The 25,162-nt window shown below is 36.8% G+C and overlaps 1 protein-coding gene across 11 annotated transcripts in view; it reads left to right on the forward strand.

Annotated features, from left to right (window-relative positions):
* Positions 1 to 25,162, forward strand: part of MEF2A (myocyte enhancer factor 2A) — a 175,912-nt gene that overhangs the window by 105,996 nt on the left and 44,754 nt on the right. For all 11 annotated transcript variants that reach the window (XM_032391290.1, XM_032391296.1, XM_032391298.1 and 8 more), the window contains one exon: positions 3,598 to 3,801. In XM_032391290.1, the coding sequence (XP_032247181.1) occupies positions 3,598 to 3,801 (204 nt within the window). The remainder of the gene's footprint in view (positions 1 to 3,597; positions 3,802 to 25,162) is intronic.

The raw sequence follows: 25,162 nt of genomic DNA on the forward strand, positions 1-25,162 counted from the left end.
ATTCTGTCAGTTGTCTTTGGTTTTGTTGACTGTTTCCTTTGCTGTGCAAAAGCTTTTTATCATGATGAAGTCCCAATAGTTCATTTTTGCCCTTGTTTCCCTCGCCATACGGAATGAATCATGGAACACTACATCAAAAACTAATGATGTAATGTATGGTGATTAACATAACATAATAAAATAAAATTTAAAAAAAAGAGGATGCAGTTTTCAGAAAGCAACATCTGATTCTGGATTGGATCCTGTACTAGGGGAAAAAAAGGAAATTAGTGGGATAATTGCGAAATTTGAATAATGTTTGTAGATTAGATAATAGTGCTATATCCTTGTTTTCTGATTTTGATAATTTTGTTTGTCCTTGTTTTTAAGAAAATATTTAGGGGCAAAGGGACCTTGTAACCTCTTCCTTAGTCCAAAGGATTCAGAAAAAAAAATTGTGTGTGTGTTTTATTTAGGCAAGGCAAACCTGGTAAAATGTTAATAGGTGGGGAGTTTGGCTGAAGATATAGCAAAAATGTGTTTTTTGAAAATTTTCTGTAAATTTGAAGTTATTGCAAAATAAGGGGATGACAAAACAGTTTATAAGAATATAAAGTTAATTTTATATTATTAATCTCCTATAAGTTGCTAGCAGTAAACCAGAGTGTTTAAAAATAGACTAAGTGCTATAGATAAAATGAGAAAGATTTCATTTATGAAAGTTGAAAGTGAAATATTAATATTCTAGTTTTCAGTGTAATGTGTTTGGTGTCATCATTGAAACATAAGTGTGTTCTTGTACACATTTTTCTAGTTACTGAAGAAGCTCTTTTAGACCTATGGTAAATTGGAGGAATAGAGAGGATATTGTTATAAATTGAGTCCCTTCCTCCACTAACTCCTTCCTTCATCTTGAACGCCTTCTTATTGATAACTTAGAAGAAATATTTTTGAATAAGTATTTTTGGAAAGGACAGCAGGGACTGGCATACTCTTTTTACTGATAGTGAACTTTTTTTTTTTTTTTAAGATTTTATTTATTTGAGAGAGAGAGCATGAGCCAGGGGGAGGGGGAATGGGAGAAGCAGACTCCTGGCTGAGCAGGGAGCCTGATGTGGGGCTCAATCCCATGACCCTGGGATCATGACCTAAGCGAAAGGCTGATGCTTAACTGACTGAGACATCCAGGCACCCCTATTTTTTGTTTTAAAGAATTTTCTCCAGTCATGCTTAATGGATATTCTGAAGCAGCATTACTTGTCTCAATTTTAATACTGTCTTGTTCATAGCTCACTTAATTTGAAAGCCTTTGACTAGAGTAAGAATTATTCTTGGAAGAAATGCTTTGTTGATTGTCATTTTCTTCCTCTTCTTAGTACTAGAAGTGAGAGAAAAACATTTCTGACTAAACCTTTGCTAAATTCAGAATTTTAAGTGCAGAAAGTACGTCTAAGTGCATCTCAAGACATAAATGATTTCAAAAATTTCATACATTTATCAATAGTAATAATAAAACTACTATTAAATAGTTTTAATAATGGCATTCTTATATTCATTGTATTCTTAAAATGGTATGATACAATGCCAGGATTCTGAGAAACAGTATTGAAATCAGTAATAGAAGTTTAAAACTTTTAATGACAAATATGTGAACAAAGTTAACATGTAAGTGGGAAATTTGACAAAGTATTTGTAAAACATAGTATATCTGTCTAAGGAGCTTTTACTTACATAAGTAAAAAAATCACAGAGTATGAAAATGGTCAAAAGATGGGAAGTATAGAGAAAGCAAATCCCAAATGACAACAAATACAAAAAAAAGATATCTAACCACTACTAGTTAGGAAGTATATATTAAATGAGATTTTTATTTTACATCTATCATACTAGCAAAGCAGTTGTAACATTTATATGAAAAAGTACCTTAGTGTATACCATTTGACTTAGAGGCGTATCCACAAGGTGTGGGTGAATGAGTAAAATAAAATAAAGAGTATTGATAGAGTCCCTGTTTTGTCAAATGCTGCCAAATCCCTTATGTATGTATACATGTATATGTGAATATGGTTATATGATCTTGCGCAAAAGTGTGGGAATGAAAAATACTAAGTTGAAAACACTGGTAAAGAGGTTTATGTTGGTGCAGGGGAAAGTAGGGAGGCAACCATAAAACACTATTTCCATATATATGCATTTATATAAAATTATCTATTTGTGTATTTATATTGTGAGGATATTCTAAAAGATTAAATAATGATAAGAGATTTATTTTCACAAGGTGAGGAAAGGAACCAGTAGGCACATGTAGTGTGAAGAGTGTTCCACAAGGAGGGAAAATAGCAAAGTTCCTAAAGAAGAAAGGAGCTGGTGGTTAAGGAAGACACACGCATGCACAGACACACACATGCACATAAGTACACACACAAACATATCAGTGAGGCTTCATGGATGTAAAAGAGAGTGATGGGAAATAACTTCAGACAGAGAGTTTGAGGCCAGAGAATTTATTTTGTTTACTTAATGAGTTTGGATATTACTTTCAGTGCAGTAAAAAGCTCTAAACTTCTACTTAAACAATTTGATTTATGTTTCAAAAATATCACTTGGTTATCCAAAGGATACAAGCATAGTCATTTGAAGGGGCACATGCACTTCAGTGAGGGAAGAAAGGACATGAGAATAGACAGTAACAAAGTGGTGAGGTAAATGGATTGGAGGACTGGATAAAGGTTAAAAAATTTCTGGAGAGATAATACAAAATAGGAGAGCTAGATAGTAGGCAAAAATGGAATACATGAAATTGAGATTTTGGAGGTGATGTGATTATTGGTGATGGCAGAGTTAAAGGTGTGACAGTAGGAGTGGGTGCTTGACATGTGGAAGTGGATCATTTGGAGGTTGGGGGAGGATTTTGCAATGATTTTTTTTTTTTTTTACTCAGATACTGAAGTCACCAGAGATAAGAGTAGGGATAGAAAGAGAAGTACCAGGTGAGAGTTACCAGTACATGAGGGGGTCACTTGGTGCCCATCACAAGGAGAATTACTGGGTGGTATAAATTTCATGATGTGACCTTCAAAATACCTGGGGCTTTTGAAGGGGAAGGAAAATTAACTTCTAAGATAGAATAGAGAGCAAAAAAGACTTACTTATCTTTCAGGCTCTTGACCATAGTGGATGTGATATTTAAAACAAACTGACAAAAATTGGTCTCTATTTGAGAGGACTTCAGGTGACAGGTTTCAGTTGGAAACGAAGAAATAGTCAAAGAAGAATTTGAGGACATTGGGGAATTTGTTGACCCTAGACTGTGAATTTTAAACTGGATGATAAGGGGCCAGTGGTCAACTGTGTCCTCTGGTTCTTTGCCTTCTGCAGCAGATTGGCAGCCAGGGATAAAGGAAAACCTCCTCAGGAGAGTGCTTTATCAGGAGTTATAAGTTAAATGTAGGACTATAGTCTTGTGGCAGATGGGGGGAGTAAAGAGGCTCATGTGGAACATGAGGCTAGGAACCTTTTTCAACTTTGGAATCTGACTCAGTATCTTTAGATAGCCTATATTCAAGTACTACTAATGCTTTTACTAAAAATACACCTTTTTTTTCTTTGATTGTCTAGGTTACTTTTACAAAGAGAAAGTTTGGATTAATGAAGAAAGCCTATGAACTTAGTGTGCTCTGTGACTGTGAAATAGCACTCATCATTTTCAACAGCTCTAACAAACTGTTTCAGTATGCCAGCACTGACATGGACAAAGTTCTTCTCAAGTATACAGAGTATAATGAACCTCATGAAAGCAGAACCAACTCGGATATTGTTGAGGTAACACATATATTCTAATAATGCCTAAATTGAAGATATAATTAAGGTTTCCATTTAATAACTTTTAAAACTGTCAGATTGCTTCACATCCAAATTATAAATCAGTTTTATATGCATATAAAATACACACAAATATATTTTTTATATACATATGTAAAATTTATTTTTTTCTCCAAATCAGTTCTTGGGATGATCTAATTATTGCTATAATAATATATACATATATATTTTTTTCTCTGACTCATTTGTTAGAAGGATCTGATTATTGCTATGTAATGACCCACTTATGCTATAAACATATCCTGTACTATGTACAACAGTATAATACATTTTACCTATGATTATTTTGTATGAGTTTTAAAGTTAATATTATAAGAAACTGTATCACTTGGGATAGTATGAAGTTACAGTTTTAATATGTCTTAATCATTTCATTATGTCAGTGACTACCCACAATTTTAAACACTAATGAAATGGAAGAAAATGACATAAATAATATTTCTGTTTTGTGACTAGTACTTTACTTGTTGGGGGGGGGAAGAGATCTCCACTTTTTTTTTTTTCCCCTTATCTGCTGTCCTTCAGTATTTCTAATAATTCTGCCAACCTAGTTAAAGTGAAAATAAGAAGAATTTTTTGGAATTATTTCCGTCTTACTCAGAAATAGTGTTTTAAAACAAAACCTTCAAAAAGGAGAATCTGTATGCTTTCCCCTTTAATTCTCTTCTGTAAAATATTTTTATAAAAGATAATTTTCCATTCATATTTCTAAAGGCATTTTAAATTAGTTTAATACTTTTGTCTTTTTGTTTACATTTAGAGATTTTGTTTCATTTTTATTCAAAAGAGGGAACTTTTTCCCCACTACTTCAGAAGTTATATACTTTGGCTTAGTTTTTGTAATATTAGAGAACTGTTTCAGTAAATTAGGGATTTCCTTGGTGAAAATACTAAAACCGTGTGAAACGATGCAGAACTAACTACAAAGGAAGAAATGAAGTCCTAGTGTAGATTTTATTTGAGTAATTAAAATTAAGATAAAACTTCTTTAACTATTTTATTGTGTAGGAATCTAATTTACCTGCCTCTACTGATTAAATGCATTTAAAATTTCCCCTATACCTATTACTCTACTGCAACCATTCCTTTTTGGACAGTAATTGATTTAGTTTGTTACTGCAAAAAAAAAAAAAAATCTGCTATATATAATTAAAAAAACACTTCTGTTACTTTTTAGCAGTTAATCAGTTGTTTGCAGTGAGAAGTAAAAGCATCTTATAATTACAGCTACAACTCATCTCTGTTGCTTGTTCCCCACAGTTTTATTTAAATGGTTCATTACTATGAACATCCCCTGAAATGTGTACAAAGCTTTTGATTTTGCTTTTGTTGATCACTTCAGTTAAACAACATGGTTACATCTTAGCCAAACCCCTTAATGCAGTTATGATTATATCAGTTTTAAGTTACTTTGTATTATTTAGCATTTGTGGTATATCTTATCACTTATGTGCAATACAAATTAGACTCTTTCCCTATTATACCATAATACATTTTGAATCGTGATTTTATAAATTATGGGATCATTATTTGGGTAATCTTTATCAGAGCCTTCATAACTGGATTCCCTTGTAATGGAGAGGATCCCTGGTGTGTTTAATTTTAAAATGACATCTTATTTTAAAAATCTCTGTATCTTATCAAACGCTCCACTGCCTAAGTCAAAGAAATAGAGTTGACTTTAATAATGCCAACAAATAGATATTCAAGCTAGTTTCGTTGTAGAAGGCAGCCACCTCCTTAACCCTAACTACTCTGCTCTTTCATTGCAGCAGTTGTTGTTCTTGGCCCCTGGAAGTTGAGGGTGCTTCGCACAGCCTAAAGCTTACTTCCTTAGAGAATATGAAGAATATAGTCTGATTTAATCCTCACAGAATTTCCAAACTACCTCAGTCTTCATCTCTGTTGTGGTCAGCAATCAAAGTGTAAGAGAGTAAATCCCAAACATGTTTTAGCAGTCTCCTGTATTACAGTTTACTTCAGTGTGAAGGAAAACTTTTGCAGGTCAATTATCAATTGGGATTTTGATGTTTTCTTTTTAATTGAATTTCTTAGATACAAGTGAACATGAATATTATCAGTAGTTCTTTATGGAGTTCTGAATTATATAAATACAATTTATAGAAGACACATTGGCTTATAAGGGATCAGTTTGTTGGTAGGATAAATTATAAGGCTGAATTTACCTTGAATGTTAAGCTTCCTGAATTAATCTTCATTATAAAACAATAGTGGTTATCCTAGATATTCTTTCTCCCACATATGAAAGTAATGCAACGGCAGCCTCACTAATGGTGTGCACATATCTGAGTTCCTTTTATCAGTGGTGGTCATGGCTTATACGTTGCAGCTACAAAGATTGTTGTGAACCAAACTAAGATTCTAGGACAAGAGTAATGACAAATACATACAGAGCTTCCTATGGGCCAGGCGCTTCCAAGTGCTTTACAAATATCTCATTTAAAGAATGAGAATACCATTGTAAGTATTTTTTTCATACAGTTTTTCATATAGTTTCCTCTCAAATAGTTGTAGTAATTGGAAGCATACTTTTGTCCATTTGTTTATTTAACAGAAATACTCGAAGGGCTCCTGTGTACCATGGACTCTGCAAAGTGATGTTATTTAGCGATTTTCTAATTCAGGCCTCAAGACTCTTCTTTCTACCCATAGTTTTGTAAACCAGTGAGATACACTTGTATCAATTGAAGATTTTATATCTGTAAACTTCTAATAAGTTGGCATAACGTTCTAGATGGCTGAAAAAGCCATCTCCTGGGACTGAGTTCATCAGCAGTAAATGGAAGCATAAACAACTATAAGTGACCCATGTTAGAGTGTTTCCTAATGTAATATGGTCCACAGTGAGACTAACTGAAACAACCTTCATAAGGCCTCTAACCTGAATTCACCTATTTCCTATTGCATGTAAGTTAGTCTTTAAGTAGCATTTTACTTTCCCCCATATTACTGAAAAGCCACACCTGCAAGGATGTGCATGTATTAGGCCTGTGGAATTAGATCTAGTATGGTTTCTGGGAACACAGTGGAATAAGTATATTAAAAGTAGTTGGTATTTGAATATTATGATGATAAGCTCACATTTTATCTATCTTTTGATTTTAACCTCGAGTATTAGAAACCCATCTACAGAATGGTGTTCTGTCTTTGCTGTCCCTTGTTTCACATTACTTCTATTTTAAAACTAGTTTCTTAAAATTTTAATTTTAACAATTATAGTTGATAAAAAATTACTTCTATATGGCTTTTTAAAAAATCAACAGCATTCACATACTTTAAATTGCATTTAGATATTTTAAAGTCTGTAGTGTCCTGTGGGACATATATATCTCCTATATTGAGAAAGCTAAATAAATGAAAATGGAAACTTACACATTAGTTAAATTAGGAGAGTGTCGTTAAGATAAACTTTGTAAGAGACTTCATAACTGGATTTCTTTATAATGGAGAGTATTGCTGCTGTGTTAATGGCATCTTATTTGAAAATGCTTATACACGGCTTTTTAGGAGTTTATTCCTTACAAAAGATGAGTTTTACTACTTTATTTCCTATATTTCATTAGGAGACATTCTGTAAAGAATGTCATCAGAGAGATACATTATATCTTTCCATGTTATTAAGCATTGATAACAAAAATATGTGGCTCACTTTTTGTTTGGTAATTTAATTGAAATGTATAAAAACAATGTTATAACCCCCATATATCTTTTCAGTAAATTAAGATTTAAAGCTTGTGAACTGTAGTATGCAATTTTATAAGAACATTGGATTCATCTTAGAGTATTAGAAACTAGTAATGAAACTCACCAGTTGGTCACCATTATTCATACACGTGTGCGTATATATACTTTGTGTTTATGCTAAGCAAAAGCCTAGGACCAATAGAAGGGTTCTGCATCAAAATAAAAATTATGCTAAAACCACGAAGTGAGGATTTTAGCAGCTGTTACTCAATAAATCCCTGAGATTACTTTTGTATCCACTTTTCTCTTTCTTTCACTTTGCAGGAATATTTGAAATATTATATGTTCCTGCATATAATATTTTAAAAATAGTTATGACTTGGTGATATTGGAGAATATTCAGCAAATAGCTTATGTGGTGATTCATATCATTGTGCTGTTATTTAAGAATGTAAGAGACCGTGGCTATTTATCTCTTTAGTTGATATGTTATAAACTGTTCCCAGATAGAGGTATCTTCCTCATGACAGGAATACTATAGTACTTAAAAAAAAATTCCTTTTGCATTATCTCGTTTGAGCTTCATATCCAAGATAAGCTTTTTCAGAAGTGGAGATTGAGACTCCATTAAATGACTTGCCCAGAGTCATGTAGCAATTTAGTGGCAGAAGTAGGATTAGAACCTGGCTCTTTGACATTATAACCTCCCTTTGCTCCCCAGTTTATTGAATCCATTGGAGCTCCAGAACATTTCACCAGAAATGGATAAGGATTTTGTATATAAGTAAGTGATGTATAACATGTAGCAAACATGCATGAGTTTTCCTCAATAATAAATGGAAAATGAGTGGGGATAATTGCAGTAAGAATAATAGATGACATTTATCTAGTTGCTAACATAACCTGGTACTGTTCCAGGGGCTTTTATTTATTTTATCTGATTGAACCCTCTTATTGTCCCCATTTCACAGATGAGGAATTTGAGACACAGTGATAAATGAAGTAAGATGACAGTAATTTGAATTCTAAAGAAAGAGAAAATCTGCTTTTTTTGAGTCTTAATTATTCCTGCCTACTTTCAGATTACAAAGGAATTTAGAAATGATCAATATCTTAAAAGAGAGGAAGACAGGGGATCAATATATGATGCATCTACCAATTATTAAATAAAAACAGCTCACAGTGAAAGTTGACCATGGCAGGAGTACATTATTTTAAAATCCATGGCTCTCAGAGTGTGGTACCCTGACCCCGGACCAGCAGCAGCAGTGTCACCAGAGAACTTGTTAGAAATCTAAGCTCGTGGGCCCCACATCAGACCTACTGAAGCAAAAACTCCTGGGGGGAGGTCTGAGTAATATTGTATGAACTCGAATTAACTTGTCTTAAGTGCAGTGAGACTCAAAGCTTTGAGTTAACGTGCAGTCTCTGGGCAGTGGTCACCCAGCTTCTTAAATATTTTTATTTCCAAGAACATTCTCAGAAATAATTTTAAGCAGTGAGTAAGCACAAAGTGTAACTTTTAAGACCTTCTAAGAAGCAATCCAAAATAGCATGCCGATTTTGGTGTGAATTCCAAATTAGGGGACATATTACTAATGGGTTATCTTTCAATTCACTACTACATGGTTATAAGTGCTTCTTTGAATGTATTTATGGGGTCTGGTGGGGATGTGTGGGCGATGGATTACAGTTCCTCAGTTGAGCAAAACAGAAAGATAAATGACTTTTGTCTCCTGAGATCATCTAGTACTGACCTTATAGAATCGGAGGCATGATTATGCTTCGGTTTTCTGACAGTATTATAATGTTCTCAGAGAGCCTTTTTGAGCCAGTTTTTTTTTTTTTTTCTTCTCCCCGTGTTACAGATGAGGAATGGAACAGACAGGGAGTATTTAAGAGGCTTGCCTAATGTTTTACAGGGCTGCAGTGGAGCGGCAGGGAAAGGGGAAAAATAATGAGACATCTGAAGACAAGACAAAGCTTCCCTCCACCTCCAGCCCCCTGCCCTGCTCTTTTATTCCTAACAGAGCCTGGCGCAGCAGGACGGTGATACACAGGGTGAGGCACGCAATCCTCATGGCCCTCCTCCTCTTCTCACTTGTCCTGCACCATCACCTCACACAGCAATCACCGTAGCTCTTGCGATTTCAGTTTGACTCTTTTTGTTTTTACTATGTATTTAAATATTATTATTTATCATACAATTATTGGTTTTCATGTATGTGCTTTTTAAGGATCTGTGCATCTCTGCGTGTGATTTTTATTTTCTTGAGGTCAGATTTTTCTCCCATCAGAGATTGATGTTTTTGATATATAAGTGGGAGTTCATGCGGGAAAGGGATGAGATCTATCACTTTATAATACAGCTTACATTTCTCTAATGCATTTCTCGTGTTCATCAGTGAATACCTATATATCCTTTTTATGTCCCTTTGTGTTAGGGATTGAGTGTTTTAGTAGTTACAATCAGTTAAGTTGTTCTTTTTCCTCTGGAAGTTCTTTGCTACATTAGCCAAATTTTTGGCCAGTGAGAAAAGGGGTACAGAGGATTGGGGGAGTGGTCAGAGAAAACTTCCTCTAGAGGTGACACCATCATCTTAGTCCTTTAAAGGACAGGGTTGGAGAGGGAAAGGGGTAGAAGAAAGGTGTTCTAGCTCAAAGGGGCAGCTTATGTGGAAATTAGGAAATGAGACATAATACAATTATTTTATGGAGTTAACTTCAGACAAGTATAGCTGTAGTAGTACAGTGTGAAGAGTGGAAATAGCCAAGACCTGGGAAGTAAACCAGATCCCAGAGAGGTGTCTAAGGCCCTTGACTTTCTCCTGAAGGCTTGGGTAGCTGTTGAAAGAGCTGTGCCTAGGTTTTACTGACTCTCTTGCACTTCCCAAGCAATACATTGTGTTCAAATCACACTGTAATTTTTTTTTTTTTGAAAGGGGTTTAAAGGAAGGGAGGAGGAAAAGGGTGAAAATGTTGAATATAATGCATTATTTTTACATTTTTAATGTACTGATATTTATCATACCATGTACAGGGCATTGTGCTAGACACTGGGAATAACTGGCCGTATTTCTGCTGTTTTCCTAAAAAGATGATGTGTTGGCTGTTTTATTATCTTACTACAGAAGTTCCTTTGTTGGATACATTTCAGTATAGATTCAAGACACTTAGATTCACAAGATTTTGATGTTTCCCATCAAATTGTAATCATTCAGCATATAAATACTATATTACTATTAGAGCTATAAGCTTGAAGTTATTTTTGTAGCTCAGTTTTGAGAGAAACTCTAGGGATCTACAGTCTAAAGAAAAAGAGGTATCTTCTTAGCATAGATTAGTCAGAACCCTACTTTTAAATTTAAAATACACAATCAGTGCTTGACCTGTAAACCATTCCAAATGGTAGTATGAACTTTTTATATTTTGGAAAATAATTTATAATTTTGTAGGTTTTGTTTGGTGGGTTGATTTTGTGAATCAAATCAGTTTTTGATATGTGCTTTGATACTTGTGTATACTAAGGATATTCTATGAAAAATCATATGTGTAGGCACACTGATGTGTGATTATATTTCTTTACTCAATATTTCCTATAAGTTATTATTTTAATTGGCAGTAAAAGATCAGAAGGTATACTTTTAAGATTGTTTTTTAAATGTTAGTGATTCTTGAAACTTGGTAAATAAGCTACAAGTTTGAGTCTTAGAGAATAAACCAAAGCTTGAATTCATATTGGAAATAACCTTTTATAATTCAACAGGGAATATTATTCTCTCATGCCTTGTTTTTATAGAAATTTTCTTTTCATATAACTGCTTTGTTATTTTGTGGTAATTTCTGGGCTTGAGTTGTTATTTCCAAAGTCTCTTGAAAACCTCAAAAATGTTTATATTCTGCAAAAAAGCTTAGAAATAGTAACTAGTATTGTACAGGAATTTAAAAAATCAGCTTGCTTTTTCATGCTACCAGTGTTCATATAGGATTGTTTCATTGTGTATGATATAATTAAAATATTTTTAGTGCTATTTATCATATTTGTTATAGTTGAATTAAGTTTTTAAAAATTGTTCTGTTACTTTGGGGTATAAAAAAATTCTATCAGTTATGTTCTGTAGGACAGCAGAAAGTAAGGGTTTTAGGTGAGGGTTTAGGCATTTTGTGAAAGGTGTTAATTCTCAAATTCTATTATTTGATACTTTACTTATTGTGATCCAAAGTAAATTTCTATGTTTAGTATTTATAATTAGCATTTCTTTGCTATACTAATCTGTTATTTATTGAATATTTATGGTACCTGTTTAATAGGAAAAGAGAGCAGTATTAAAGTTCTCAATCTTGTGGGTTTTAAGAATCAATTAAAATAATGTATGCATAAGCATTTTTTAAAAAGATTTTTTATTTTTAAGTTATCTCTACACTCAGTATGGGGCTCAAACTCACAAGCTGGAGATCAAGAGTTGCATTCTTTACCGACCAAGTCAGCCAGGCACCCTGTGAAAGCATTTTGAAAACTATTCTATATTAGTCAGGTTGTTTCTAATTCCAAGTAACAAAGACCTGACTGAAACTCGCCTTTAAAATAGGGGTAGGTGTTATATCGCGTAACAAAAAAACACAGCAGTGTGGTAGAGATTAGGCTCTGCTCTGTTGAATTGGGCTCCAGGTTTCTGCCTTTTCTCAGGCATCAGCTTTGTCCTGATGCCGGCTACTGCATGTTGACAGCGGCAGCTCCCGACCTTACATCCGCACATGGCGTCATCTGTAGCAGCATTATCCAGGAGAACTTTTCCTGGTGATGGAAATGTTCTCTATTTGTGCTGTCCAGTGTGGTAGCCATTAGTCATATGTAGCTGTTGAGCGCTTGAAATATAAATAGTACAACTGAGAAACTGTATTTTTAACTTTAATTAAGTAAACACATGTGGCTAGTGGCTACCATATTGTTAAGCACCAATATAAAGCATCAGAGATTAGTTGTGTCCTAGAGTTTTCACCAAATATTCTAAAATTAACTCTGTTATGCTGGCTTAGATAACATGCTTCCACACTCCTCCCTGCAGTACACTAATCATGGTGGTGAGGAGAAGATGGAAAGTGCTGATTGGCTTATTCTAGCTAGATACTCCACCTCTGAGACGTACTATAAAGCTACCTTAATCCAGAAAGTTTGTATTTGCATTAGGTGGGGATAGACCTGTAGCTCAGTGGAACAGAACACAGAGCTCAGAAATAGACCCATACGTTCATGGTTAATTGATGTTTGACAAAAGGGCCAAGGTAAATCAGTGAGAAAAGGAAAGTCTTTTCAATAAATGGTGCTAGAAACACTGGATATACATATCATACAGAAAAAATAAATCTTAATATTACTACACATCATACACATTTCTTTGGAATAAAGAGTTTGTATAGGTGAATAATTAAGGTAAGGAACAGACAGATTGGGTGTAGTTGATAGAGTGCCTTGAATATCAGTCTGTGGTGTTTGACATTTGTCTTATGGGCATTGGGCAGCCTTTAGAGGTGTTTAAAAGTTTAGGTAGTCAAATAATTGTTACAAGAATACTAATCTGACAGATTATCAGCGTTTTAAAAGAAGATTGTAACTTTTAAAAATAGACTAAAGATCTCATCTTTTAATTATGATAGGTCTTTAGTAATGTTGAGATTTTATGAAGAAGAATGCTATTCCACTTAGTTTGAATGGGGAAGGGTGATTTAAGTGGAGGTTTAGACTGCGTTCTAAAGATTATGGTATATTGACATGTCATGCTTCTTCTTAATTGATCTATAAAAAATTTAAGAGAGCATGATTTGTAGAAAAGGAAATGTTTAGAATTCAACCATAATGTGAACGTGATCAAGTATTATTTTATAAATAATCTTTATAATATCTCCTTTAACGTAACAATTTAAAGTATTTTTACTTAAAATCATTATTATTTATTATGAAAAAGTGACTGACCAAAATTGTTGTTAAAAGGAGTTTATGTATTATAAGAAGGTTTGGAAAACCCTGATCTAGTTCTTACTTCATTTAAATGGTAAGAAAGCAGGAGTCCAAACAAAGCGAAGGACTGGTCCAATATCTTACGAGTACACAATGACAAAACCAAGACTTAAATAATGTTTTCTTGAAGGCCCTGGGTCTATCTCAGAAAGACTGTGGAACTTTTGAGGCAAAGTCTTTGCTAAAGAACATCGATATTCTTCCCAGTGGATTCCCAAAGATCAGCACACAGCTTAATAATGACCTATAAAATTGAACTAAAAGCAGTGTTGCTTACTTCAGTTAATTTGTACTCTTAAAACTTCAGGGGCACCTGGATGGCTCAGTCGGTTGGGCGTCCATCTTGATTTTGAGTCAGGTCATGGTCTCAGGGTCACAGGATCGAGCCCCGTTTCGGGTGCTATACTCAGTGTGGAGTCTTGCTTGAGATTCTTTCATCCTTTCCCTCTGCCCTCCCCCCAGCTCACGCACACACTCTCTCTCTGTCTCAAATAAATCTTAAAAACAAAACCAAAAAACAAAACAACTTCATCAAATGTTACCCAAAGCTATTAAGGACAAAAGCATAGAGTATGTTTAAATGGAAATAAAGCTCAAGAATGAAGGAATGAAGGGATGTGATTCTCTATACTCTATAACCCTGGAAATACTGCCTTTATTGCTGTATTGCCCCATCTTCCACATTGACTCCCAGTATATGTTATTTCCAATCTTTAGAGAAGTAAACAGACTTAAAAAGAAAAACGTACAGGTGCTTCTGCTGTAATGCAGTTTATGCATTCCTGAAAAATTTCATAAACTCCAAAACCTGTGCAACTTTGTGTTCTGAGAAACACAAACTAAAAAATAATTAGTAATTAAAAAGAGAGCTTGCACTGCTCAGTGAGGCAACTTAGTGTGTAGTTAGTGGCTACCACAGTGGATATTATAAATGCACAGAATTAATTACTTGAGTAGAAATGTTGACAACATTTAATTAGAATGGAGATAGTGGGTCTAAGGACAGTGCAGATGGCAGTGTAGCAATAAACAATAGAAGCTGGGGGGGTTTGCCATTAAAGTGAGCATGGGAAATATTACAATCTTCGACAAGGCTGGGAATACTTCTCTGAAGCGCTCGTTTTCAATTTTCTTTTTTCTTTCTTCTTTTTAAATGCTCCTGCTGTCAGGAGGTCTTTCTCCTCTCCTGCTAAAGGTTCTAATTCTGTTTCCACTTTTCTGGCTCCCCTTGCCTAGGAAAAATCCCCAGTGAACCAGAGTGACTTCTTTATTATACTGACACCATTCCCTGTTTACCAGTTTCATAGCACCTAATTTACATTCCAAAACACAGTATAGTAGAGCAGACTGTATTGTTTAATCATAGAAGGTGTTTTTTTTTTTTAAAGCACATTCATCAGCTTATGTTCATCTGAATAAGTGGCTGCTATATAAAAGAAGATTATTCAGTGGGGGGAAGTTGTATTATTTTGCTGGTTTCTTTTAAGGTATAAAAGCTGTTTTCATAGATTCTGTTGGCTTTTGTTTCATATAGTTCTGTTCACTAGTAATCTTAATATACCTGGATATAGGACTCAATAGGTAAAAATTCCAGTGTGATTATTCATAATCATGGTAAAGATTTACAGCGTTTTCTGCAACCTGCATAAAGTGCTTTCACACTACCTGGTATCTTTATAAATCATTGCCCCCAGTATCTTTCACTATCATGTGAAATGGAAGGATTGAATGTTCAGTGAGGCAACATAGTGTAGCTAGTGGCTACCACAAGGGGTATTATAGACATACTTGAGATTAATTTTTAATTCACCATTTAAAATTATACAATTTTTAATATATTCAAAAGTTTGTGCAGCTATGAACACTAATTCCAGAACATTTTCATCAACCATTGGCAGTCATTTCCCAACTCCCCTTACCTCCTCATCCTGGCAAACACCTTTTTTCTGTGTCTATGGATTTGCCTATTCTGGATATTTCATATAAATATTCTCTTTTGTATCTGGCTTCCATTTAGCATAATACTTTCAAGGTTCATCCATATTGTAGCATGTATCAGTACATCATTCCATGGCAAAATGATACTCCATTGTATGGATACACCACATTTTGTTTATCCGTTCATCAGTTGATGGACATTGGGTTATTTCCACTTTTTGACTGTTACAAAAATGTGGCTATGAAATTTGTGTACAAGTTTTTGTATGGACATGTTTTCATTTCTCTTAGGTATCTACCTAAGAGTGGAATTTGTCAGGTTGTATGATAGCTCTGTGTTGAACTTTTTCAAGAACTTGACAGTGGAATTCTGTGGAAAGTGTGGGACTCTTTTCCACATTTAACTTAAAGAAAAAGCAAATACAACATCAAAAAACTTTGTGGATGTCATTAGAAAATATTTGATTAATTTTTTCCTAACAACATTGAATTTTTTTTTATTTCTGTAATATTGGGTCAGGTTATCTGGACCAACTCTTCAGCTGAAGACAACTAAAAATACTATATAAATTGTACAAAAACTTCTTTATAGCGTTAAAGAGCTGTTAGGAACATGCCAGACCAAAATCTAAGAAAAGGTAAGAACCTAAGAGGTAAAGAAGTATTTAAAGTTCTGGCTACCCTGAGTCATTTGCTCACTGGGATAAAACAGTTGAAAACTGAGTTTCAGGTTTTGATGAATCCAGAGGCAAAGAGCAACTCATTACTTGTAGGTTTCTGAGTCTAATGGATTGCCTCCCATATCAAATTGGGACCTTGGGAAGAGGAAAAAATCCAGTCTTTTCCCTACTTGCAAAAGATTGCAAGGAGAGATCTATTGTACTGAACAGATGGGGGAAAGAGAAGAATAAGAAAAGTAAGAAAGAGAACCTGTCTCTGAGAGGTTGTAAAACAAGTACCAGCATTGTGTGGAATCACTCATTGTCCAAAGTCATTTAACACAGGAAGTCCAGGAAAACTTTTGCCTCAGGTACCTGGAAGAGGCAAATTGATATACTTTTTGAAGAAAGGCACCTTATTCAAGGCATCAAAAAATCTCTTTCAAATAATCTTTTAAAACCAGAGAGCGTCCATCATACAAAGATGACCAACCATAAAAGAAAACAAGGCACCATAAGCAAAATGCAGAAGAAATAGCAGAAACTGACTTCTAAATGCTTCAGATACTCATTATTATACATAGATTATAAACAGCTTCACTCTGTTTTAATAAACAAGCTTGAAAGTATCTGCAAGAAACAGGAAATTAGAAGTGATACAGAATTGAATGAAATACTTAGAGCAATGAAAAAAACCACAATAACCAAAATAAAGAACTTAGTAAACATGTTGGAAGTATATTTGACATAGCTGAAGAATTTGTGAACTGACGTTATCTGGAGGCTCAGCACGAAGAGAAGAAAAGGTATAAAATACAAGATGTTGAGGAAAGGGAAGACTGGTTGGAAATTCTAGCCTAAATTTTTCTTGGCGTTCTAGAAGGAGGGGAAGAGAGAATGAATATGAATGGGGGCAGATGCAGTATTTGAAGAGATAATGACAATTTTCCAGGATTGATTTAAGACACAGTGAAACTACAGAAAACAAAAGACAAAGAGAAAAACTTAAACAGAGGAGATCATCTTCAAAGGAGTGCTGACTCTAAATAGCAGCAAATGAAAATCTGTAGTCAATGAAATGATATCCTGAATGGGTTGAGAAGAAGTTGTAATCCAACTTAGAATTCTGTACCCAGAGAAAATATCTTCAAGAATGAAGGCAGGATGCCTGACTTACGTGCCTGGGAAACCCCATTGCTCCCTTTCTCCTGGCTGGCAGTGCAGAGGCCACACTATGGCTGGAGTCACTGTAAAAGACATGAACTAGCAGGAGTTCATCAGAGCTCTGGCCATCTTCCTGAAAAAGTCTGGGGAGCTGAAAGTCCTTAAATGGGTGGACACTATAGCATAAAGAGCTTGCTGGCTCCTTGTGATCAGAACCGTTTGTTTTTTTTTTTTTTAAGATTTTATTTATTTGTCAGAGAGAGAGAGCACAAGGAGGGGGAGTGTCAGTCAGAGGGAGAAGCAGGCTCCCTGCTGAGCAAGGAACCCGATGTGGGACTCGATCCCGGGACCCCGGGATCATGACCCGAGCCGAAGGTAGATGCTTAACTGACTAAGCCACCCAGGTGTCCCTGATGAGAACTGGTTCTGCACACGGGCTGCTTCCACAGCACAGCACCTCTACCTGCAGGGCGTGGCTGGGGTCAGCTCCATAACCAAGATCTATGGGGGCTGTCAGAGAAATGGAGTCATGCCCAGCCACTTAAACAGAGGCTCCAGGAGTGTAGCCCACCGGTCCTCCAAGGCTTTGGGGCTGAAAACAATGGGAAAGGACCAAGATAGGGGCTGCAAACTGACACCAGAGACAGAAAGATCTGCAGAGAATCACCAGACAGGTGTCAGCTTCCACCCAGAAGCATTATAACAGATGCTGGGTTAATAAATTGGCTCGTTCATTAAAAAAAAACAAAAACAAAAACAGTGTATCAGTTTTGTTTTAGTTTTTATTATTATTATGTTAACCACCGTACATTACATCATTAGTTTTTGACGTAGTGCTCCATAATTCATTGTTTGCGTATAACACCCAGTGCTCCATGTAGAACGTGCCCTCTTTAATACCCATCACCAAGCTAACCCATCCTCCTACCCCCCTCCCCTCTAGAACCGTCAGTTTGTTTTTCAGAGTCCATCCTCTCTCATGGTTCGTCTCCCCCTCTGATTCCCCGCCCGTCGTTCTTCCCCTCCTGCTATCTTCTTTTTTTTTTTTTTTTAACATATAATGTATTATTTGTTTTAGAGGTACAGATCTGTGATTCAACAGTCTTGCACAATTCACAGCGCTCATCATAGCACATACCCTCCCCAATGTCTATCACCCAGCCACCCCATCCCTCCCACCCCACACCACTCCAGCAACCCTCAGTTTGTTTCCTGAGATTAAGAATTCCTCATATCAGTGAGGTCATATGATACATGTCTTTCTCTGATTGACTTATTTTGCTCAGCATAACACCCTCCAGTTCCATCCATGTTGTTGCAAATGGCAAGATCTCATTCCTTTTGATGCCTGCATAATATTCCATTGTGTATATATACCACATCTTCTTTATCCATTCATCTGTCGATGGACATCTTGGCTCTTTCCACAGTTTGGCTATTGTGGACATGGCTGCTATAAACATCGGGGTGCACGTGCCTCTTCAGATCCCTACATTTGTATCTTTGGGGTAAATACCCAGTACTGCAATTGCTGGATCGTATGGTAGCTCTATTCTCAACTTTTTGAGGAACCTCCATATTGTTTTCCAGAATGGCTGCACCAGCTTGCATTCCCAACAGTGTAGGAGGGTTCCCCTTTCTCCACATCCCCGCCAACATCTGTCGTTTTCTGACTTGTTAATTTTAGCCATTCTGACTTGGTATGAGGTGATATCTCATTGAGGTTTTGATTTGGATTTCCCTGATGCCGAGCGATGTTGAGCACTTTTTCATGTGTCTGTTGGCCATTTGGATGTCTTCTTTGGAAAAATGTCTGTTCATGTCTTCTGCCCATTTCTTGATTGGATCATTTGTTCTTTGGGTGTTGAGTTTAAGAAGTTCTTTATAGATTTTGGATACTAGCCCTTTATCTGATATTTCATTTGCAAATATCTTCTCCCATTCTGTCGGTTGTCTTTTGGTTTTGTTGACTGTTTCCTTTGCTGTGCAAAAGCTTTTTATCTTGATGAAGTCCCGATAGTTCATTTTTACCCTTGCTTCCCTTGCCTTTGGGGATGTTTCTAGGAAAAAGTTGCTGCGGCTGAGGTCGAAGAGGGTGCTGCCTGTGTTCTCCTCTAGGATTTTGATGGACTCCTGTCTCACATTGAGGTCTTTCAACCATTTGGAGTCTATTTTTGTGTGTGGTGTAAGGAAATGGTCCAGTTTCATTCTTCTGCATGTGGCTGTCCAATTTTCCCAACACCATTTGTTGAAGAGACTGTCTTTTTTCCATTGGACATTCTTTCCTGTTTTGTCAAAGATGAGTTGACCATAGAGTTGAGGGTCCATTTCTGGGCTCTCTATTCTTCTGTTCCATTGATCTGTGTGTCTGTTTTTGTGCCAGTACCATACTGTCTTGATGATGACAGCTTTGTAATAGAGCTGGAAGTCCGGAATTGTGATGCCGCCAGCTTTGCTTTTCTTTTTCAACATTCCTCTGGCAATTCGGGGTCTTTTCTGGTTCCATACAAATTTTAGGATTATTTGTTTCATTTCTTTGGAAAAAGTGGATGGTATTTTGATGGGGATTGCATTGAATGTGTAGATTGCTCTAGGTAGCATTGACATCTTCACAATATTTGTTCTTCCAATCCATGAGTGTGGAATGTTTTTCCATTTCTTTGTGTCTTCCTCAATTTGTTTCATGAGTATTTTATAGTTTTCTGAGTACAGATTCTTTGCCTCTTTGGTTAGATTTATTCCTAGGTATCTTATGGTTTTGGGTGCAATTGTAAATGGGATCGACTCCTTAATTTCTCTTTCATCTCTCTTGGTGGTGGTGTATAGGAATGCCACTGATTTCTGTGCATTGATTTTATATCCCGCCACTTTACTGAATTCCTCTATGAGTTCTAGCAGTTTTGTGGGGGAGTCTTTTGGGTTTTCCACATAAAGTATCAAATCATCTGCAAAGAGTGAGACTTCTTTGCCGATTCGGATGCCTTTGATTTCTTTTTGTTGTCTGATTGCTGTGGCTAGGACTTCTAATACTATGTTGAATAGCAGTGGTGATAGTGGACATCCCTGCCGCGTTCCTGACTTAGGGGGAAAGCTCTCAGTTTTTCCCCATTGAGAATGATATTCACTGTGGGTTTTTCATAGATGGCTTTGATGATATTGAGGTATGTACCCTCTATCCCTATACTCTGAAGAGTTTTGATCCAGAAAGGATGCTGTACTTTGTCAAATACTTTTTCTGCATCTATTGAGAGGATCATATGGTTCTTGTATCACATTAACTGATCTGCGGATGTTGAACCAACCTTGCAGCCCAGGGATAAATCCCACTTGGTCATGGTGAATAATCCTTTTAATGTACTGTTGGATCCTATTGGCTAGTATTTTGGTGAGAATTTTTGCATCCATGTTGATTGGTTCATTAGTCTGTAATTCTCCTTTTTGATGGGGTCTTTGTCTGGTTTGGGGATCAAGGTAATGGTGGCCTCATAAAACGAGTTTGGAAGTTTTCCTTCCATTTCTATTTTTTGGAACAGTTTCAGAAGAATAGGTATTAATTCTTCTTGAAATGTTTGGTAGAATTCCCCTGGCAAGCCATCTGGCCCTGGGCTTTTGTTTGTTGGGAGATTTTTGATGACTGCTTCAATTTCTTTAGTGGTTATAGGTCTGTTCAGGTTTTGTATTTCTTCCTGGTTCAGTTTTGGTAGTTGATACATCTCTAGGAATGCATCCATTTCTTCCAGGTTATCTAATTTGCTGGCATAGAGTTGCTCACAATATGTTCTTATAATTGTTTGTATTTCTTTGGTGTTGGTTGTGATCTCTCCTCTTTCATTCATGATTTTGTTGAATTGGGTCATTTCTCTTTTCTTTTTGATAGGTCTGGCCAGGGGTTTATCCATCTTGTTAATTCTTTCAGAGAACCAGCTCCTACTTTCATTGATCTGTTCTGCTGTCTTTTGGTTTCTATTTCATTGATTTCTGCTCCGATCTTTATGATTTCTCTTCTCCTGCTGGGTTTAGGCTGTATTTGCTGTTCTTTCTCCAGCTCCTTTAGGCGTAGGGTTAGGTTGTGTATTTGAGACCTTTCTTGTTTCTTGAGAAAGCCTTGTATTGCTATATACTTTCCCCTTAGGGCTGCCTTTGCTGCATCCTAAAGATTTTGAACAGTTGTGTTTTCATTTTCATTTGTTTCCATGAATTTTTTGAATTCCACTTTAATTTCCTGGTTGACCCATTCATTCTTTAGTAGAATGCTCTTTAGCCTCTGTGTATTTGAGTTCTTTCCAACTTTCCTCTTGTGATTGAGTTCTAGTTTCAAAGCATTGTGGTCTGAAAATAGGCAGGGAATGATCCCAATCTTTTGGTACCGGTTGAGACCTGATTTGTGACCTAGGATGTGATCTATTCTGGAGAATGTTCCATGGGCACTAGAGAAGAATGTGTATTCTGTTGCTTTGGGATGGAATGTTCTGAATGTATCTGTGAAGTCCATTTGGTCCAGCAGGTCATTTAAAGTCTTTAAATTTCCTTTTCGATCTTTTGCTTAGATGATCTGTCCATTTCAGTGAGGGGGGGTCCCCCACTATTACTGTATTGTTGTTGATGTGTTTCTTTGCTTTTGTTATTAATTGCCTTATATAATTGGCTGCTCCCATGTTAGGGGCATAGATATTTACAATTGTTAGATCTTCTTGTTGGATAGACCCTTTAAGTAGGATATAGTGTCCTTCCTCATCTCTTATTACAGTCTTTGGTTTAAAATCTAATTTGTCTGATATAAGGATTGCCACCCCAGCTTTCTTTTGGTGTCCCTTAGCATGGTAAATGGTTTTCCACACCCTCACTTTCAATCTGGGGGTGTCATGAGTCTAAAATGAGTCTCTTGCAGACAGCATATCGATGGGTCTTGTTTTTTAATCCAATCTGATAGCCTGTGCTTTTGATTGGGGCATTTAGCCCATTTACATTCAGGGTAACTATTGAAAGATAGGAATTTAGTGCCATTGTATTGCCTGGAAGGTGACTGTTCCTGTATATTGTCTGTGTTCCTTTCTGGTCTATGTTGCTTTTAGGCTCTGTCTTTGCTTAGATGATCCCTTTCAAGATTTCTTGTAGGGCTGGTTTCATGTTTGCAAATTCCTTTAGTTTTTGTTTGTCCTGGAAGCTTTTTATCTCTCCCTCTATTTTCAATGACAGGCTAGCTGGATATAGTATTATTGGCTGCATATTTTTCTCATTTAGTGCTCTGAATATATCCTGCCAGTCCTCTCTGGCCTGCCAGGTCTCTGTGGATAGGTCTGTTGCCAATCTAATGTTTCTACCATTGTAGGTTACATATCTCTTCTCCCGAGCTGCTTTCAGCTGATTTTCTCTTTGTCTCTGAGACTCGTAAGTTTTACTGTTAGATTTTGAGGTGTTGATCTATTTTTATTGATTTTGAGAGGAGTTCTCTGTGCCTTCTGGATTTTGATGCCTGTTTCCTTCCCCAAATTAGGGAAGTTCTCTGCTCTAATTTGCTCCAATATACCTTCTGCCCCTCTCTCTCTTTCTTCTTCTTCTGGGATCCCAATTATTCTAATGTCATTTCGTCTTATGGTATCGCTTATCTCTCGAATTCTGCCCTCGTGATCCAGTAGTTGTTTATCTCTCTTTTTCTCAGCTTCTTTATTTTCCATCATTTTGTCTTCTATATCACTAATTCTCTCTTCTCCCTCATTTATCCTAGCAGTTAGAGCCTCCATTTTTCATTGCACCTCATTAATAGCCTTTTTGATTTCTACTTGGTTAGATTTTAGTTCTTTTATTTCTCCAGAAAGGGTTTCTCTAATAACTTCCATGCTTTCTTCAAGCCCAGCTAGTATCTTTAAAATCGTCATTCTGAACTCTAGTTCCAACATCTTACTAATGTCCGTATTGATTAGGTCCCTGGCAGTCGGTACTGCCTCCTGTTCTTTTTGTTGAGGTGATTTTTTTCCATCTTGTCATTTTGTCCAGAGGAGAATAGATGAATGAGAGAACAAAATGCTAACAGGGTAACAACGTCGCCAGAAAATATACACTAAACAAATCAGAAAAGACCTGAAACTGGGGGAAAAGAAAGGGAAAGAAAGAAGAAAAAAAGAAAGAGATAAAAACAAATGAAAAACAAAACAAAACAGAATATGGTCAGATATGATCAGGCTGGTGCATAAATCAGTGCCACACACTAGATTTTGGGCGTATTTTGGTCTGTTAGAAGAAAGTGCGTCCCAAAATTTTAAAGAAAGAAAAACTTATATATGTACAAAAATAAGGGTTAATACGATGATGATGGAATATGACTGTAAAGATGAAAATTATAAAAGATTTTATAAAAGGAATTGATAAGTTGGTTGAAAAAAGAAAGAAGAGGATTAAAAAAAAAAAGGGAGAGAATGTGATCAGGCAGGAGACTAGAACAAAGCCATACACTAGAGATTTAGGGTATATTTTGATCTGTTAGAAGAAACTGTATCCCAGAATTTTAAAGAGAGAACAACTTATATATATATATATATACCAAAAATACGGGTAACTACTATGAAGGGATAGAATATGACTCTAAAAATGAAAAATAAAAAAGATTTTTTTAAAAAGGGATTGATAAGCTGTTGGTTGAGAAAGGGAAAAAAAAATTAAAAAACAGTTAAAAAAATTAACTTTGAAAGACTAAAGAATCATGGTAAAAAAGCCATGAATTCTATGTGCAGTATTCCCCTAGTGCTGGAGTTCTGCTGTTCTCATTGATAGGTAAACTTGGTCTTGGCTGGCTGTTCTTGCTGATCTTCTGGGGGAGGGGCCTGTTGCCGTGGTTTCCAAATGTCTTTGCCAGAGGCAGAATTGCCCCGCCCTTGCCAGTCCGGGCTAAGTAATCTGCTTGGGTTTGCTCTTGGGAGCTTTTGTTCCCTGCAAGCTTTCAGTACAGCTTTGGAGGCCGAGATGTGAAAATGGCGGCCTCCCCATCTCTGCCCCGGAGCAGCCGAGAACTCGGGGCCGCACTCCTCAGTGCACCCCCAGAGAAAAGCAGTCAGTCACTCCCGAATCCCCGGTCTCCGGCCGCACTCCGTGCTTACCCGGCCTGTGACCAAGCGTTTCTATTTCTGGCACCCGACCCCGTGTGGAGTCTCCAAACCCAGCAGATCCCTGCGGTGCGCTCCCGCGCCGCTCTTCCCGGGGGAGGACGTGGAGTCTCCCTGGATCTGCCGCTTGTTGGGTCCCTACTGGAAGAGCAGGAGCTCGACTGTGCCGCTGATTACGGTTTATGGCATCCCCGAGGTAAGAGCCCACTCCTCGGCTCCATCTCTGCAGCCGGCTTCCCCGCTCCAATACCTGGGAGCTCCGCCGCACTCAGGCACCCCTGGTCTTTCTGTGACCCCGAGGTTCCTGAGACCACACTGTCCCACGAGGGTTCCACACCCCGCTTAGCCATTGGAGCGACGTCCCTCAGCGGAGCCGACTTCTGAAAGTTCCGATTTTGTGCTCCTGGGCTCTATCACTTGCCAGAAGCGGCCGACGGAGGCTCCCTCTCCCGCCGTCTATCCTCCCGAATATCGCCTCGGATTCACTTCTCCGCACGTCCTGCCTTCCAGGAAGTGGTCGCTTTTCTGTTCAGAGAGTCGTTGCTATTCTTTTCTTCGATCTCCTGTTGAGTTCGTAGGTGTTCAGAATGGTTTGATCCCTATCCAGCTGAATTCCTGAGACCAGACGAAATCCAGGTCTCCTACTCCTCCGCCATCTTGCTCCTCCCCCCTCAACCTGTGTATCAGTTTTGCAACTAAACCACCTCAGGCTTTTGAACAAG

Source organism: Phoca vitulina, unplaced genomic scaffold (assembly GCF_004348235.1).
Source record: "Phoca vitulina isolate PV1807 unplaced genomic scaffold, GSC_HSeal_1.0 scaffold61, whole genome shotgun sequence".
Lineage (NCBI taxonomy): Eukaryota > Metazoa > Chordata > Mammalia > Carnivora > Phocidae > Phoca > Phoca vitulina.